Here is a 19,455-nt window from a genome sequence, read left to right as displayed (position 1 = left end):
ACTGAAGTATAATTACAAGCATTTCATAAATGTCAAAGGCTTTTATTGACAATTAGATGAAGTTGATGTAAAGAGTCAATATTTGCAGTGTTGACCCTTCTTTTTCAAGTCCTCTGCAATCCGACCTGGCATGCTGTCAATTAACTTCTGGGCCATACCTGACTGATGACAGCCCATTCTTGCATAATCAATGCTTGGAGTTTGTCAGAATTTGTGGGGTTTTGTTTGTCCACCCGACTCTTGAGGATTGACCACAAGTTCTCAATGGGATTAAGGTCTGGGGAGTTTCCTGGCCATGGACCCAAAATATCAATGTTTTTTCCCCGAGCCACTTAGTTATCAATTTTGCCTTATGGCAAAGTGCTCCATCATGCTGGAAAAGGCATTGTTCGTCACCAAACTGTTCCTGGATGGTTAGGAGAAGTTGCTCTCGGAGGATGGGTTGGTACCATTCTTTTTTCATGGCTGTGTTCTTAGGCAAAATTGTGAGTGAGCCCACTCCCTTGGCTGAGAAGCAACCCCACACATGAATGGTTTCAGGATGCTTTACTGTTGGCATGACACAGGACTGATGGTAGCACTCACCTTGTCTTCTCCGGACAAGCTTTTTTCTGGATGCCCAAAACAATCGGAAAGGGGATTCATCAGAGAAAATTACTTTACCCCAGTCCTCAGCAATCCAATCCCTGTACCTTTTGCATAATATCAGTCTGTCCCTGATGTTTTTCTTGGAGAGAAGTTGCTTCTTTGCTGCCCTTCTTGACACCAGGCCATCCTCCAAAAGTATTTGCCTCAATGTGCATGCAGATGCACTCACACCTGCCTGCTGCCATTCCTGAGCAAGCTCTGTACTGGTGGTGCCCCGATCCCGCAGCTGAATCAACTTTAGGAGACGGTCCTGGCGCTTGCCGGACTTTCTTGGGCACCCTGAAGCCTTCTTCACAACAATTTAGCCGCTCTCCTTGAAGTTCTTGATGATCCGATAAATGGTTGATTTAGGTGCAATCTTACTGGCAGCAATATTCTTGCCTGTGAAGCCCTTTTTGTGCAAAGCAATGACGACGGCACGTGTTTCCTTGCAGATAACCAAAGGTTGACAGAGGAAGAACAATGATTCCAAGCACCACCCTCCTTTTGAAGCTTCCAGTCTGTTATTCGAACTCAATCAGCATGACAGACTGATCTCCAGCCTTGTCCTCGTCAACACTCACACCTGTGTTAACGAGAGAGTCACTGACATGTCAGCTGGTCCTTTTGTGGCAGGGCTGAAATGCAGTGGAAATGTTTTTTGGGGGATTCAGTTCATTTGCATGGCAAAGATGGACTTCGCAATTAATCTGATCACTCTTCATAACATTCTGGAGTATATGCAAATTGTCATCATACAAACTGAGGCAGCAGACTTTGTGAAAATGTATATGTGTGTCATTACCAAAGCTTTTGGCCACAACTGTACACTCTCCTAAGGATTTATTTGGACGGTGAAGCTAAAACATTTAATTTGTCTCTATACTCCAGCATTTTGCATTTGAGATCAAATTACCTACCTACCTACATATATGAGGCGACAGGACAGAAGGTCACCTTTAATCTGAGCGCATTTTCATACATACAGTGCTTTCAGAAGGTATTCATACCCCTTGACTTAATCCACATTTTTGTTGTGGTACAGCCTGAATTCAAAATGGATTAAATAGATTTTTCCCCCTCACACATCTACACGCAATACCCTATAATGACAAACTGAAAGCCTGTTTTTAGAAATTTTAGCAAATGTATTGAAAATTAAACAAAAATCTAATTTACATAAAAATGCACACCCCTGAGTCAATACTTTGTAGAAACACTTTTGGCAGCAATTACAGCTGTGAGTCTTTCCAGGTAAGTCTAAGAACATTCAACACCTGGATTGTGCAATATTTGCCCATTATTATTTTCAAAATTCTTCAAGCACTGTCAAACTGATTTTTCAGGTCTTGCCATAGATTTTCAAGCAGATTGAAGTCAAAACTGTAACTTGGACATTCAGGAACACTTACGGTCTTCTTGGTAAGAAACTCCAGTGTAGATTTGGCCTTGTGCTTTTGGTTATTGTCCTGCTGAAAGGTGAATTCATCTCCCAGTGTCTGGTGGAAAGCAGGCTGAACAACATACGATTTTGCTTGTGCTTAGCTCCATTCCGTGTACCTTTTATCCTGAAAAACTCCAGTCCTTAACGATTACAAGCATACCCATAACATGATGCAGCCACCACTATGCTCAAAAATATGGAGAGTGGCACTCAGTAATGTGTTGTATTGGATTTGCTCCAAACCTAACACTTTGTATTCAGGACAAAAAGTTGATGTCTTTGCCACATCTTTGGCAGTATTACATTAGTGCCTTGCTGCAAACAGGATGCATGTTTTGGAATATTTTTATTCTGTACAGGCTTCCTTCTTTTCACTCTGTCATTTAGGTTAGTATTGTGGATTAACTACAATGTTGTTGATCCATCCTCAGTTTTTTCCTATCACAGCCATTCAACTCTGTTTTAAAGTCACCATTGGCCTCATGGTGAAATCCCTCTCAGGCAACTGAGTTAGTAGTGACTAGGTGTATTGATACACCCAAAGTGTAATTTATAACTTCACCATGCTCAAAGGGATATTCAATATCTGCTTTTTTATTTTAGTTTGTGCCTATCTACCAATAGGTGCCCTTTGCGAGGCATTGGAAAACCTCCCTGGTCTTTGTGGTTGAATCGGTGTTTGAAATTCACTGCTCGACTGAAGGGACCTTACATATAATCAGATGTGTATGGTACAGAGATGAGGTAGTCATTCAAAAACCATGTTAAACACTTATTGCACACAGAGTCCATGCAACTTATGCACTTTTTGCTCCTGAACTTAATTAGTAAAAATCTGAAAAACATAATTCCACTATGACATTATTGGATATTGTGCGTGGGCCAGTGACAAAAAAATCTAATTGAATCCATTTTAAATTCAGGCTGTAACACAACAAAATGTGGAAAAAGTCAAAGGTTGTGAATACTTTCTGAAGGCACCGTTTCTGTTTTACCGTTTGGAAATTATTAAAGCACTATGCATCTAGTCCCCCCAATTGAAGGTGTCATAAGTATTTGGACAAATTCACTTAGTGTATTACATTTAGTATTTGGTCCCATATTCCTAGCATGCAATGACTATATCAACATCTGACTCTACAAACGTGTTGGATGCATTTGCAGTTCCTTTTGGTTGTGTTTCGGATTATGTTGTGCCCAATAAGAATTAATGGTAAATAATGTATGGTGTCGCTTTGGAATCACTTTTATTGAATAGAATTCTTCTACATTCATGAGGATGCTACCATGATTACAGATGATCATAACTGAATCTTGAAAAGTGATGAGTAAGTGAAAGAAGTTAGAAGCACAAAAATCATACAAAAAAATGCTAATGGTGAGAGGTTAGCATGTGTTTTTTGGCATCTAACTTTCTCACTCATCATTATATACAGTTTGGACACCTATTCATTCAAGGGTTTTTCTTTATTTTTACCATTTTGTACATTGTAGAATAATAGTGATGACAACAAAACTATGAAATAACACATATGGAATTATGTAGTAACCAAAAAAGTGTTAAACAAATCAAAATATATTTTATATTTGAAATTCTTCAAAGTAGCCATCCTTCGCCTTGATGACAGCTTTGCACACTCTTGGCATTCTCTCAACCAGCTTCACAAGTGGCAGGTAGCCTAGTGGTTAGAGCGTTGGGCCAGTAACCGAAAGGTTGCGAGATCGAATCCCCGAGCTGACAAGATTAAAATCTGTTGTTCTGCCTCTGAACAAGGCAGTTAAACCCACTGTTCCTAGGTTGTCATTGTAAATAAGAATTTCTTAACTGACTTGCCTCGTTAAATAAAGATTAAATAAACATATTAAAATGAGGAAGGCTTTTCCAACAGTCTCCGCGGTCCAACTCATCCCAAACCATCTCAATTGGGTTGAGGTTGTGGAGACCAGGTCATCTGATGCAGCACTCCATCACTCTCCTTCTTGGTCAAATAGCCCCTACACAGCCTGGATGTGTGTTGGGTCATTGTCCTGTTTAAAAACAAACGATAGCCCAAACCAGATGGGATGGCATATCGCTGCAGAACACAGGTTAAGTGTGCCTTGAATTCTAAATAAATAACCGACAGTGTCATAAGCAAAGCACCCCTATACCCTGACACCACCACCTCCATGCTTCACGGTGGGAACCACACATGCGGAGATCATCCATTCACCTACTCTGCGTCACAAAGACAGCGGTTGGAACCAAAAATCTTACATTTGGACTCGTCAGACCAAAAGACTAATGGTCTAATGTCCATTGCTCGTGTTTCTTGGCCCAAGCAAGTGTCTTCTTCTTATTGGTGTCCTTTTAGTAGTGGTTTCTTTGCAGCAATTCGACCATGAAGGCCTGATTCACACAGTCTCCTCTGAACAGTTGATGCTGAGATGAGTCTGTTACTTGAACTCTGAAGCATTTATTTGGGCTGCAATTTCTGAGGCTGCTAACTCTAATGAACGTATCCTTTGCAGCAGAGTTAATTCTGGGTCTTCCTTTCCTGTGGCGGTCCTCATGAGAACCAGTTTCATCATTGCTCTTGATGGTTTTTGCGACTGCACCTGAAGAAACTTTCAAAGTTCCCGAGATTTTCCGGATTAACTGACCTTCATGTCTTAAAGTAATGGACTGTTGTTTCTCTTTGCTTATTTGAGCTGTTCTTGTCATAATGTGGACTTCGTCTTATACCAAATAGGGCTATCTTCTGTATACCACCCCTACCTTGTCACAACACAACTGATTGGCTTAATCACATGAAGGAAATAAATTCCACAAATTAACAAGGCACACCTGTTGATTGATATGCATTCCAGGTGACTACCGCATGAAGCTGGTTGAGAGAACGCCAAGATTGTGCAACGCTCTCAAGGCAAAGGGTGGCTACTTTGAAGAAACTCAAATCTAAAATATGAGATTTCTAAAACACTTTTTTGGTTCATGTTCACATGATTCCATATATGTTATTTCATAGTTTTGATGTCTTCACTATTATTCTACAATGTAGAAAATAGTAAAAATTAAGAAAAACCCTGGAATGAGTAGGTGTGTCTTAACTTTTGACTGGTAGTGGATATATTTTTTTTACTATTCAAACCGTTATTATGGAGACCATAGACATCTGGCTAGCCAATTAGCATCATCCAAAATCCATGACTGTCACAGCCCTAGGTAAAACAGATATGTATGAAAATACCCTCAAATAAAAGGTGACATACATTCTTTACCATCGCCTCAAAGAATGCTGGAGTATAAAGCCAAATTAAACATTTTAGTTTCACTGTCCAAATAAATACATAGGGGAGTGTATGGGAGGACAGTTGCACGTCTGAATGATTGTGAGATATGGTGTAATAAACCTTATCTAAATCTAGTGATGAATGTGGCAATTGAGCAAGTTGAGACTAAACTGCTTGATGTAAACCTAGATTGTAAGCTGACATGGTCAAAACATATTGATTCAATGGTTGGTAAGATGGGGAAAAGGTCGGTACTTGACAAAGCACTGCTGTGCTTTCTTTACATCACAATGAACCAAACACGTTCTACAGGCCCTAGTTTTATTACTCCTAGACTGCTGCCCAGTTATATGGTCAAGTGCTGCAAAGAACAACATTAGCAAATTACAGTTGGTGCCCAGATCAGAGCAGCACGGGTGTGGGTTCTACTAAACTGATATATGGAATTGTTTTAAGATGGTCATACCAAGGATCATTTAGCTATTTGATTTAAAATTATAGGTATAAAAAAATACATTTGCTTGAGGTGATAGAAATCTGAATGCATTTCCAGCGTTAATGTAATGATACTTTCCTGTAGATATATTGTCTCACATTCCTCACCTACCAAAAGGGCCAACCGGTAAAGTATGTTAAAAAATCATTTTATTCAACATTCTGGCTTGTAGAGGTCGTGAGGGGAAACTTTCCTGATTCAAACACTCATTTCTGCCCGACCTAGAATTCTATGCAATTCAATGTCGGGCTTCCCGAGTGGCGCAGCGGTCTAAGGGACTGCATCTTAGTGCTAGAGGAGTCACTACAGACCCTGGTTTGATTCCAGGCTGTATCACAACAGGCCGTGATTGGGAGTCTCATAGGGCGGCGCACAATTGGCCCAGCGTTGTCCAGATTAGGGTTTGGCCAGGGTAGGCCGTCATTGTAAATAAGAATTTATCCTTAACTGACTTGCCTGGTTAAATTAAAAATACATTCCAGGCAATAGTTAGCCCCGAGGTAGCCTGCCATGGAGCAGGTTAGATCTGAAGGATCCGTTGCCATAGAAATGTACCGGGCTAAAAGTTTAGCCACTTCCGTGGTACCTGTTATCCCAAGTTGAACTCAGAGTTGACCAAAGTTACCTCGCTAACTCCTCAAACTACATTAGTAGTATAGGGCCTTGGTCTTTGTAAGCGATATTGACGTATTGAAACTACCAAACTGTCTGTTCAATCAGTACATGACATGCCACCAGTGGTCTCTTCACAGCCCCAAGTCCAGAACATGCCGTCTTGGCAACAGCTAATGGGGATCCTAATAAAATACTAATAGACAGGTTACCTAACTCTTCCTGGTGCACGCTGTCATATAGCTCCGGCCCGTTTCTGCACAGGGTGTCCTTGCAGCTCTTGGTTTTACGTTGGCTCGTCTCGTCATCGGTAGCGTCCCCGCTGTATTTCTGTGTGATTTATGAAACACGGTCATTGACACAAATCTTCATAAACTTTGAAAAAATGAAGACTATATTTCTCAAACTAAGACTATTTTTTAAATATTTCTCCTAACCCTGACGAGAGCATTCTTCTTCTTCTTGGTGGTGGAGCTGTTCTTCTGCGCGCTGGGCTTCTCTGTGCCCTCTGTGCCCATGTCCCAGCACCGCCCCCCAAACAGCTTGACGGCCTGAGCTAGGGTGGGACCCTCGTACCTGCCCTCGTCCTATTGTAGATGGGAGACGACAAACAAACACACACCACACAGCAGTCTGAGGAGATTGCTCACTCAAGGATTATTGGCATTAAGTGAGTCAAAATGATCTTCCTTGCACCTGTGCTCATGTTACAGATGCTCACTGTTTCCCTTTTGAGTATTGATTCACAGGACATTAGACATAACAAATGAATTCTACATACTTGTGTATTCTAGACTGAGTCAATATACCTGCCATTCCTTATTATCCACTACAATCTAAATTAAGTCATTTTTTTACCCAATAGAGGCGGACGTACTGCCTCCTGAGCCAGTGCAGCCTCTTATCGGGGAACTTCTTCAGCTTCCTTATGGCGTTGACCAGCTCCACCAGGCCCTCATACAGTATGCAGGCTGTGTGCCTGGGGGCCACAAAGTGCAGTAGCCTGTTGTCTGTAGTATGGAGCCCGTAGAGCAGACTGACCCCATTCTCCTCGGCCCTCATGGTGTTACACAGCTTGTTCTGCAGACACACAGCGAACATGTCCACCCCCTGGTGGCCCATGAACACAGCCTTGACCACAGAGAGGTCCAGCAGGCCCTCCGCCAGGCCGCTCACTACGGGTTGACCCAGGCCTGGGGGATCTGTGGGGGTGCTGCCGCTCTGGGGATTAGCCCAGGTCAGAGAGCAATTGTCGGGCTCCAGGCGGAGGAAGCAGCGAGCGGTGAGGTGGCTCTCCTGGTCGTAGTGGATGACGGTGGATCCCTGCAGGAGGAACTGGTGGACGTCAGGCTGGAGGGAGAGCACGTACCAGGGGATGAGCTCCGTGCCGTGGCCGAAGGCCCGGTGGGTCTCCTCGGTGCCCTGGAATGCCACCTCTTTAGCCTGCTCAGACAGGTCGCCCTCAGAGTCTGACAGGTCGCCCTCCACAAACCTGATGGGAGGATGAAGAATCGGGAGAACGTGAAATACAGAAGCAGAACATCAAACAATAGATAATAGTTAATAGTGGTCACCAACACTTCAATCTGTCTCTTCTCTAGGACATATAAAGAGGAAATTGTCTCATCACCACCTTCTATTCAATGAGTGTAACACATCCCAGCCATGTTATCTACCTAAAGAACATCACTGAGGATAGCAAGTCCATTGAACGCAACAGTCTCAAACAGTTCAACTGTATTTAAAATGTTTAGCACAGTTGAACAAGCATAAAAAGCACCATGCAATTGTAATAGCAAATTCTACTCATACAATTAAAGTAAAGTTAGTGGGAAACCTCTAAAAACGGCAGTCTAATACCTTAAAAGACATGGTTCGAATCAGACCTGCTCCTGAAAGAGCTAGGGTGGCGGGAGAAAGAACAGAGAGAAAAAGTCAGGAAGTGTCTAGCTACAAATAGAAAAACAGAAGAGTAAAAGAAGGATGAGAGGTGTCACATTCACCCTCATCTTTCCTTCAATCAGCCTTGTTGAGAGAACTTCCATAGAAAACCATTGACTGGATCCAGAGGCCCCTCCGGACAGAAACTGGAGTCATAAATCGGAGGCCTTTTCCACCCAGAGGACAAACAGATCTCCGATCAGGGTCAGGAAACTACTCTGAACAAAAATACAGTGCATTTGTTATTCAGAGCCCTTGACTTTTACAGCCTTACTCTAAAATGGATTAAAATATTTTACCCCCAATCTACACACAATACCCCATAATGACAAAGCAAAAACAGGTTTGGAAATGTTTGAACATTTACGAGAGAAAAAAAACACGGAAATATCACATTTACCCTTTACTCAGTACTTTGCTGAAGCACCTTTGGCAGCGATTAAAGCCTCAAGTCTTCTTGGGTATGATGCCACAAGCTTGGCACACCTGTATTTGGGGAGTTTCTCCCATTCTTCTCAGCAGATCCTCTCAAGCTCTGTCAGGGAGCGTCGCTGCACAGCTATTCTCAGGTCTCTCCAGAGACGTTTGATCGGGTTCAAGTCCGGGATCAGGCTGGGCCACTCAAGGACATTCAGAGATTTGTCCCGAAGCCTCTTCTGCGTTGTCTTGGCTGTGTTCTTAGGGTCGTTGTCCTGTTGGAAGGTGAACCGTCACCCAAGTGAGGTCCTGAGCGCTCTGGAGCAGGTTTTACATTTACTTTTTAGTCATTTAGCAGACACTCTTATCCAGAGCGACTTACAGTAGTGAATGCATACATTTCATAATTTTTTTTCTCCGTACTGGTCCCCCGTGGGAATCGAACCCACAACCCTGGCGTTGCAAACACCATGCTCTACCAACTGAGCCACACGGGACCAGTTTTTGTCAAGGATCTCTGTACTTTTCTCCATTCATCTTTCACTCGAACCTGACTAGTCTCCCAGTCCCTGCTGCTGAAAACATCCACACAGCATGATGCTGCCAGCACCATGCTTCACCATAGGGATTGTTCCAGGTTTCCTCCAGACAAGACGCTTGGAGTTCAATCTTGTTTCATCAGACCAGATAATCTTATTTCTCATGGTCAGAGTCCTTTTAGGAGCCTTTTGGAAAACTCCAAGCGGGCTGTCATGTGGCTTTTACTGAGGAGTGACTTCCATCTGGCCACTCTCCCATAAAGGCCTGATTGGTGGAGTGCTTGGTTGGTGGAAGTTTCTCGTATCTCCACAAATCTCTGTCAGAGTGACCATCGGGTTCTTGGTCACCTCCCTGACCAAGGCCCTTCTCCCGATTGCTCAGTTTGGCCGGGCGGCCAGCTCTTGGAAGTGTCTTCGTGGTTCCAAACTTCCATTTAAGAATAACGGAGGCCACTGTGTTCTTGGGGACCGTCAATGCTGCAGACATTTTTTGATACCCTTCCCCAGATCTGTGCCTCGACCTGTCTCGGAGCTCTACTGACAATTCCTTGGACCTCATGGCTTGGTTTTTGCTATGACATGCACTGTCAACTGTGGGACCGTATATAGACAGGTGTGTGCCTTTCCAAATCATGTCCAATCAATTGAATTTACCAGAGGTGGACTCCAATCAAGTTGTAGAAACATCAAGGATGATCAATGGAAACAGGCTGCACTTGAGCTCAATTTCGAGTCATAGCAAAGGGTCTGAATACTTTTGTAAATAAGGTATATCAGTTTTTTATTTTTAATACATTTGCAAAAAAATCTAAAACCTGTTTTCGCTTTGTCATTATGGGTATTGTGTGTAGATTGATTCTAAAATGGACTTTAAAAAAATGTAACGTAACAAAACGTGTCAAAACTCAAGGGGTCTGAATACTTTCTGAATGCACTGTAAAAACAAAATGTAAAGCGTTGGTCCCATGTTTCATGATCTGAAAAATACATTCTCCAAACGCACAAATAGCTTATTTCTCTCAAATTCTGTGCACAAATTTGTTTAAAATCCCTGTTAGTGAGCATTACGACTGTCAAATTAATCCATCCTCCTGACAGGTGTGGCATATCAAGAATCTGATTAAACAGCATGATCATTACACAGGTGCACCTTGTGCTGGGGACAATAAAAGGCCACTAAAATGTGCAGTTTTGTCAGTCAACAAAATGCCACAGATGCCTCAGGTTTTGAGGGAGCGTGCAATTGGCATGCTAACTGCAGGAATATCCACCAGACCTGTTGCCAGAGAATTTAATGTTAATTTCTGTACTATAAGCTGCCTCCAACGTCGTTTTAGAGAATTTGGCAGTACGTCCAACCGGCCTCACAACCGCAGACCACGTGTATGGCGTTGTGTGGTCAAGTGGTTTGCTGATGTCAACTTTGTGAACAGAGTGCACCATGGTGGCGGTGGAGTTACGGTATGGGCAGGCATAAGCTACAGACAATGAACGCAATTTTAATGCACAGAAACACCTTTAAGAAATCCTGAGGCCCATTGTTGTGCCAGTCATCCACCCCAATCACCTCATGTTTCAGCACGATAATGCACGGCCCCATGTCGAAAAGATCTGTACACAATTCCTGGATGAGGAAAATGTCCCAGTTCTTCAAATGGCCTGCATATTCACCAGACATGTCACCCATTGTGCACGTTTGGAATGCTCTGGATTGACGTTTAACGACAGTGTTTTCCAGTTTCCGACAATATCCAGCAACTTCGCACCGCCATTGAAGAGGAGTGGGACAACATTCCACAGGCCACAATCAACAGCTTGATCAACTCTATGCGAAGATGATGTGTCGCACTGCGTGAGGCAAATGTTGGTCACACCGGTTTTCTGATCCTCACGCTTACCTTCTTTAAAAAGATATGTGACCAACAGATGCATATCTGTATTCCCAGTCATGTGAAATCCATAGATTAGAGCCTAATGAATTTATTTAAATTGACTCAAAGAATTCACATCATAAACTCACAGTCCCCAGATAATCTGACATTAAATATGCAGTAGAGTGGTGTACTCAAGTAGAGGGAAAGACTAGATGAAAGCTATCACAGTATAATGGCGAGAGGAATGGATTGACTCAATATTCTTCCTGACACTTTAGGATTAGACCTGATTTTTCGTCAATTTTGTGTTTTCTCCCTACAAGTCAAGGTTAGGATTTGGGGATCAGAGCCTTCCTGATGCTGTCACTTACTGGTTCCTGTCCATGAAATAGTTCCGGTGAGAGGTGGAGAAGCCTTTGTGGTGGCCCCCTTTCTCCGTCTCCAGACTGCGGTTGCAGGAGCGGATGATCTGCAGGATGTTACTGACCGTGGCCTCCTTCTCGTGGCTGTGCAGTCCGTCTGGCCCCACCCTCTGCAGGAAGTGCTCCTGCCCGCCGTAGTCCGTCACAAACTACACAAAGAGAAACACAGGGTAAAGTGAACCTGTTACTGTAGTAATAACAAATCTTACTACACAGGTATAACAGTAATTAAATGTAAAGTGTACATAGCCAAACTGCTTGTTTATATAGTCAAACTGCTTGTTTCGGAAGCACCATCAACGTATTCAGACAACTTCCCCTTTTCCACATTTTGTTACGTTACAGCCTTAATCTAAAAATAATGAACATTTATATTTTTATCCACACACACCACACACACACAATACCTCAATGACAAAGCGAAAACAGGTTTTGGGAGAGCCATCAAAGCTGTGTTCAGAGCTTTAGGGTGATAGCAGGTGTTGTCTGTACACCTAGCTTTATTCACCCACTATGCTACAAGTCTGGCATGCAAGCCTGGGCCTGGCCCACTTCTTTACCTCTGGCGAGTCATGCGGTGAGTGGCGCAGGCTGATAATGCTGGCGGCCCCATCCAGCGCGTCACTCAGCTCTTTGAGGAAGATGCCACAGAAGGGCACCACCTTGCACCCTGGGATCTTAAGTGCCACCTTCCTGTACTCGGACAAAGACTTGTGCTGCGCCATGGCATCTTTCAGGCTGCGCATGGTCTCAATGTCTGACTGGTCCATGAACTGCCACATCTTCAGCACTTTACGAGACCTGGAGCAGAGAATAATTCCATATTGATCTAACCACATCTTATCTACATTGTTTTTGTACATTGTAGAAGACACTTATCCAGAAAGACTTTCAATAGGTGCGTTCTGAATATGACAATTGACAGATACTGTAGGAAGACTAAGTGAGAGGTGTAATAAACTTATTTGTACTATAGTGTAGTCAGTCATAAATACCGTAGTCCAGCCAGGAACTCCATGACAGCATTGTAGTTGCCCATGTTCCAGCAGCACTTGGCTACATGGACCAGGTAGGAGAACACCTCTCTCTTCTTCTCCATGGTACCCGCAGTCAGGATCAACCAGGTCACCCACAAGCTCACCTATTAGATGCAGCAAATCTCTGTTAGAACATGGACCCCACAAGCTCACCTCTGGAGCACCTCTGTTAAAACAGACTACTTCATGACCTGCCAATGATCTGTAAAAGCCAGGCTGCACTTCAAGTCCCTACATAGTACACTACTTTTATAGGGTCCATAGGGCTCTAGTCTAAAGTAGTGCACAATATAGGGAATGTGCCGCCATTTTGGACATACCCCTAGAGTGAAAGACCAAGGACGAGGACTAGTGTTTCTCACTGTGCAGGGTAATGTTCTACACAGCATCTACATCAGCACGATTTACGATGAACCAAGGTGAACTCATTGAAACGGAAATAAGCCTAAATTCAACCCAGGTTTCGCTGTCACCATCTCCAACCGAATACAAAAAGATGCTGGTAGTTGGCTCCACAACAAGTCATGAAACTCCTGATTGCACCAGGTCTTGTTTGTTTCACTGGCACATAAATCCAACACAATAGTAGGCCTAAGGCAAAAGCTATATCGGCTTTATCCAAGTGCTGGCAGAAACCGTGGCCTGGACATAACAGTTGGAGCAAATATTTGCCAGCTGTCATGTTGTAGCTAACCCCCTCCCTCCCCTGAAACAATGATGGTTAGATAAACAGTTCCACGGGCAGGCCCCTGATTAGGGGTGTAATGGTACATGTATTGTACCATTCTGTACAGGGACCTCGGTTTACAATAAAAATATATTCCCAACATAAAAACACTAGGTCTGCATTGCAGTCCTATGCCTAGAGTAAATAAAACATGGCAGGCTATTCCGTTAAACTAGAGCTCACGTGCACCTCGTCATCAAAATGTAAACCTTAATTGGCACATTTCAAAATGTCCTTTTGTGAGGCGCAGCCAGGAAGTAGCTCTGTAGGCCTACGACGGCGAGGGGGTTTAAAAAAATAAAAAAATGGGGCTTCCCAGTAGATTACAACCGATGGACACAAGGTTCTGGATAAAATGCAAACAGTATGTCACCACGCTCATCAAGAATAGCCTATGCAGCTGCCAACACCTCAAATATGTTGACAAATTTATGGGTCTTTCTATAAACTGTTTGGAGCTGTTAAAATACAATTCATAATAATTTACCTTTAAGTGAATAAGTATAGGACATCAATGGGGAACATGGGTAAATTCATTATAATTCAAACTGAGCAATCAGGAGAGAAGGACCTTGGTCAGGGAGGTGACCAAGAACCCGATGGTCACTCTGATAGAGCACCAGAGTTCCTCTGTGGAGATGGGACAACCTTCTAGGAGGACAAACGTCTCTAAAGCACTCCACCAATCAGGCATTTAGGGGACAGACACACAGAGACAGAGGCAAATAATTTAACATTTTTAACATGCGCGGATTTTTTTGTTGTTATTCTGTCTCTCACTGTTCAAATAAACCTACCATTAAAATTATAGACTGGTCATTTCTTTGTAAGTGGGCAAACGTACAAAATCAGCAGGGGATCAAATACTTTTTCCCACCCCACTGTGTGAGTGTGAGTGTGAGATAGATAGATAGATATGATTTCTAAGATTGGTATCATATTCACAACTAAAGTTCCCAAATAACTCTAAATCTAGCAAATAGGACCTTTTTCAAATGATCGCTTTTAAGCTCAACATAGCCACTTCACAAATGCACTCGCTCCGGTGGATTTGGAGTGAAATGGATTTATTGTGATGGTGTATATTGATTTAATATACCTTTAAAATGTAGATGTTCCAAAGGGCCACATCAGCAGCTTGTATGCATGGAGGCCTGGAGATGCTAAACGTGTTAACGTTAATTAATGGTCAAATACCATGAGACATGCAGATTTTTGCATGACAGTAACCGGCAGACAAAATGTCACAACCACCACAGCCCTAATGAAAGTCAAATGATAAAGAGCGGGTGTGATACTGCATGTGATTGAACAACAGCCAAAGTGCTGGGATTATTGTTGATCTGGAGAATTGACAGAACATTTTGGTGTCTATTGTTACGGCGATCAAGATAATTAGTCTATGTCCTGGACAACATTATGTCAAGTTTCCTGAGGTAAGTTTATGGTCAGTGTACGTTTAGATCATTTGTTTTCTTGATTAAAAAAATGGGGCAAATCGGGAACGTGAAAACGGCTTGTTTATTTGTTTTTGAATAGAAATGGAACAAACTGAAAATGGCTTATTTGTTTTTGCACATCAAACCAAAAAAAATAACATTTTCACATGAGGATGGGGTTAAATGTGGAATGCCTGGCATTTGTTAACCCTTTGACGCATACGATCACATATTTGTGATCATTGTTGAGAGGTCCCTGCAGCGTATCATCGCAAATATGTGATTGGAACAGTATCAACAGAACGTATGATGCAACAAACGCATCTAAACAGCATTGTTGTCTGAAAAGTATCTAAACAATGTTTTTGTACTGATGGGAAATAAGTCTTTACAACTTTATTCCACCTTTTATTGTAAAACATAAATGCAAACTTCATCATCCAAACATCACACGGAACACATCCAAACTCATTCCATAAACCAGTCTAAATAACATGTTGCGCTGACAAAAAAAAACAAACACAAGTTAGCGACCTAACATCTAGACTAGTTTACAATGTACCACATCTCTGGTGAGCACAAGGGATGAATGTAATAATGTTTAGAAAAGAGATGTGCGTCAGCTAAGCTAACAGCAGCTAAATTCTTTATGATGGCAGCCATGTTTGTTTATGTTTGACAAGAAAAAAACTCCCTAATCCCAGAATGCCATTCACTATAAGACGCAAATATACAAAGTCAAAGATGGCTGTGCCCATTGCCTGAAAAATATTTATTTAGTTAAGCCACTTTTCAGCATATTAAAATCTTCAATGTACTTGTTACAGTGTATACAAGAACTGGAGCACATGACTTGACAAGTTGTTAACCGTTTTTGACAAATCACAAGGAAAATATAATGTTACCACCTCACAGATCATCACACCAAATACAAGCCTACAGCCTAGCCTAACCACAGCGTGAAAGCTAAATAGGGATGAAACCATTTTAGGGGTGTTTTCAATTCTATGTGGGGTAAAAATGGGGGAAGGCATCGTGGGGGGATATGAAGCAAGAAATATTACTATGATGGGGGATTTATGAATAAATGGGGGGGCAAACACAGAAGTTTATACGCTAAATAAAAATAAAAGGGGGGGTCTGAGCTGGCAACCCTGAGGTACCATAGTTACAATCTGATGCTGCGTTCAAAACAACAGGGAACTCGGGAAATTTATTTTTGTACAGTCATCCAACTCGGAATCTCGGGCCTCTTTCTAAAATTCAGACTTTCCGACTGGAAGATCACTGATGTCATGATTTGACCTCGTATTTTTCAGAGTTCCCAGTTGTCTTGAAAGCACCATAAGTTAGTCGAGTGAACTATCCCATCACCTTGTTTTTTTATAATATCTTTGGTCTAACTGACGCTTACAAGACAACCAGAATGCATTGTATGATGTCAACAAACATGGCGCCACACATAGCTGGCAAATAGCTTAGCATTAGCTCATCATAATCAGCACAACTTTCAAAAAAAGTATTTCACACACATCTGTGTCCTTCCATTAAAATCTATGCAAGAATAGGAATGCATGATTAGTCACTAGTACTTGAAAACGTGAATAAAATAAATACATTTTTCTCCATACATACAGTATGCTACAGTAGAAACAACACGATATACAGAAAGTAAGACACTTACTTTGATAGGAACGCACACGTCTAAAGTTATTATTTGTAAGGAAAACAACAATGAAGGCAATGCGGGCACCAGACAGCAAATGTGCCAGGGGGAAACCGTTTCTACAAGGCTTGTTCTGACTAGAGATGCGCAATGTCTTCACACTTGATCTGGGTAAACACTGGGGAAGAGCTTGGGCTCTTGTTGAAGAGAAGTTTGTCCAGCTCAGTAAAGCCTCACAATGGTGACCTCTGATGTCACCTACTAAGGAAATGGCACCTATAACAGCATTTGCAACAGTTAAATGCAACAAAACATTTATAAAAAGCAATCTATTAGTGGTTTTTGAACTCTATAATTTGTTAACGAGCATGACAGCTGTACTTTTAGTTTATGGTTGACACGAGTCCAAATCCCATGAATGCATCCAGCTGGTATTTACGGCTACACAACTGGTAAATTCCAACCTCCCACATGGTTACAAACGCAGCATCAGAGTGGAAACTTCAGGCCCAAACATAACAATCCAGTCAATGGCATTTCATTTTCCGGCGGGACCAAAACCTAACTGTTATCCCAAAACCGCAATACGTACCAAACTGTGGGTTTGGAGAACCAACGGTGCAGTTTGATTTCCCCCAGAGAGAAAACTTCAGAGACACTAAATAAAAGTTAGACATCACCCACACATCCTCCTCCCTCGTTTCCAGGAACGACTGTCACTGAGAGACGGTACCAAAGTGATAGAGAAGCAAAAACATTGCTCTTCTCCCTCTCCAAGTGTTTGCAGTACATGAGATAACGATTTGAATCCAAAACAGACATTACAGCTATGTTTCTCAGCGTTTTAAACACTGTTGGCGGTGGACATGAAAGCACTGGTAGGCCAAGTAGATTAGAGGCAGGCACATACTTTGCAGAGCAGCTGATATTCTAGATATCCATGAGAGGATGGGAGTTGTGCTAAGTCAGTATTAAATGGTGGGAGAGCAGTCGGTGGTGATCCCGTGTGGCTCAGTTGGTAGAGCATGGTGTTTGCAACGCCAGGGTTGTGGGTTCGTTTCCCACAGGGGACCAGTACAGAGAAGAAGAAAAAAATGTATGAAATGTATGCATTCACTACTTTAAGTTGCTCTGGATAAGAGCGTCTGCTAAATGACTAAAATGTAAATGTGATCTAAAATAGGCTCTAGCTGTTATGGTGTCCCTTTGATAACAACACAGGGGTTGCATCAGAAAGACAACCCAAATCGACTGGACTGAAAACCGAGCGGCACTGATTTATAGTGCATCATATTGGTGTCAAACACGCTACACAATAACAATGGAATGGAATTACAATTCCAGGAACAAATATTGTATTCCTTTTGGTGTGAGTGTCAATAACATTTGATGAGTGAATAAAAACATACACAATGTACTTACAAACTTGTTTCATTTGTTGTGTGTGCTATTGCATTATTAGGTTTCAGTTGTCCCATGATGGAACTATTACTTATTCAAGGTTGACAGAGAGATCCTACAAACTCACCATAGGAGCATATTGTGTTTGTCAGACATAAACACTCCAGACAGCTACTACAGGCTCAAACGGTCCAATAACCTCCCCCAGTTTATCTGCTCCAGTTTGGGGAACTGGGACACAGCAAGTAACCCTGCACACAGTGAGTCCATGTCATCATGCTGTGGAGGCTGTCAGACTTGTTCTCTATTGGGAAGAGTCAATCATTTGATTCTAGCTCTGCCACATGCCCAAAAATGGTCAGGATGCACATTTGGGGAAATAAAATGATTTAAAATATGTCCCCCCTGTGCTTTTGCTCACTTAATGAAAACCAGCTGATGTTAAGGCACGCAACATAAAGATGACATCATTCCCACTCCTCTACTCGGTACTCTGTGCTTGGGACTGACCTCATTCCGGATGTGGCCGATACGTTTTTCTTAATCGTTTATTCTCAAAGTCAATCAGCGTAGACGGTAGCTCAAAGGGCTCCGTTTATGAGTGTAACCACCGCAAGTATGAGGAAAAACTGTCAGATTAAGATACACAATACCACGAGGTGGTCAATTCTACCTAACATTACTGTCAAGTGAAAACTTTGATAATCTAGTACAAGAGTGATCACCAATCCTGGTCCTGGAGAGCAACAATACGCGCAGGCTTTTGTTCTAGCCCATCACTAACACACATGACCCAACTTCATTAACCATCAAGACCTTCATTATTTGAATCCCATCCATTAGATATTTGGGACAAGGATTTTTATTGACCACTCAAAGCATAGTAACATTAGCATATCCTCTCTAAAATAGTTCACCTCATTGAATCGTGTGACCAGGTCCTCCACAGAGTTTCTCTGGGTCTGCGTGGGCAAGGCCGGGTCCGACAGCGAGGCCTCGAGGCTGGGGTGCAGGTGCTTGCTACAGTCGGGGCTGCCCAGGTCCCTAGTGAGGAAGCAGAGGTAGTCCAGGGGTAAGATGCGTCGGTACAGCTGCCGCTCCTGCTCCGTCAGGATCCGAGCAATCTCCTCGGGGAACTGGATCAGGTGGCACAGCTCGACCAGCTCCTTGCTGATGTCCATCACGTTGGGCGGAAGGGCGCTCGACACTGACATGCTGCACAGCTGACTCTCTGAGAGACAGATGTACACAGTCAACTAAAAATGTTAACTCCAATGTCAAGGTAATATTAAACATGGTGAGAAAGCTGAACACCACTGTCTTTCATAACACAAACACGTCTTAAACTCCGTAGTTCACACAAACTTCAGTGCCCTCAGCATCCCACATTTATAGTACCTATTGAAAGTCTACCCTTGCAGAGTTCACATTTTGCTGCCTTAAAATTTCAAAGGGATTCAATTGTGATTCTTTCTCCATTGATCTACACATCTGTTTGCAAAAGTAGTAGTTCTTGTGATTTAAGAACAACTTTCCCTGT

The 19,455-nt window shown here is 42.5% G+C and overlaps 1 protein-coding gene across 1 annotated transcript in view; it reads right to left on the bottom strand.

Annotated features, from left to right (window-relative positions):
- LOC106589374 (1-phosphatidylinositol 4,5-bisphosphate phosphodiesterase epsilon-1) overlaps positions 1–19,455 on the bottom strand; it is a 65,939-nt gene that overhangs the window by 27,938 nt on the left and 18,546 nt on the right. The window contains exons 3-9 of the mRNA XM_082970357.1: positions 18,833–19,146; positions 12,641–12,786; positions 12,206–12,446; positions 11,595–11,794; positions 7,311–7,944; positions 6,890–7,039; positions 6,665–6,782 (exon numbers count right to left, since the gene is read on the bottom strand). Of these exons, the coding sequence (XP_082826483.1) occupies positions 6,665–6,782; positions 6,890–7,039; positions 7,311–7,944; positions 11,595–11,794; positions 12,206–12,446; positions 12,641–12,786; positions 18,833–19,146 (1,803 nt within the window). The remainder of the gene's footprint in view (positions 1–6,664; positions 6,783–6,889; positions 7,040–7,310; positions 7,945–11,594; positions 11,795–12,205; positions 12,447–12,640; positions 12,787–18,832; positions 19,147–19,455) is intronic.

This window comes from Salmo salar, chromosome 28, assembly GCF_965601325.2.
Source record: "Salmo salar chromosome 28, fSalSal1, whole genome shotgun sequence".
Taxonomy (NCBI): Eukaryota; Metazoa; Chordata; class Actinopteri; order Salmoniformes; family Salmonidae; genus Salmo; species Salmo salar.
Note: the sequence above shows the minus strand (reverse complement) of the source record. Positions and strands in the feature narration are given on the sequence as shown.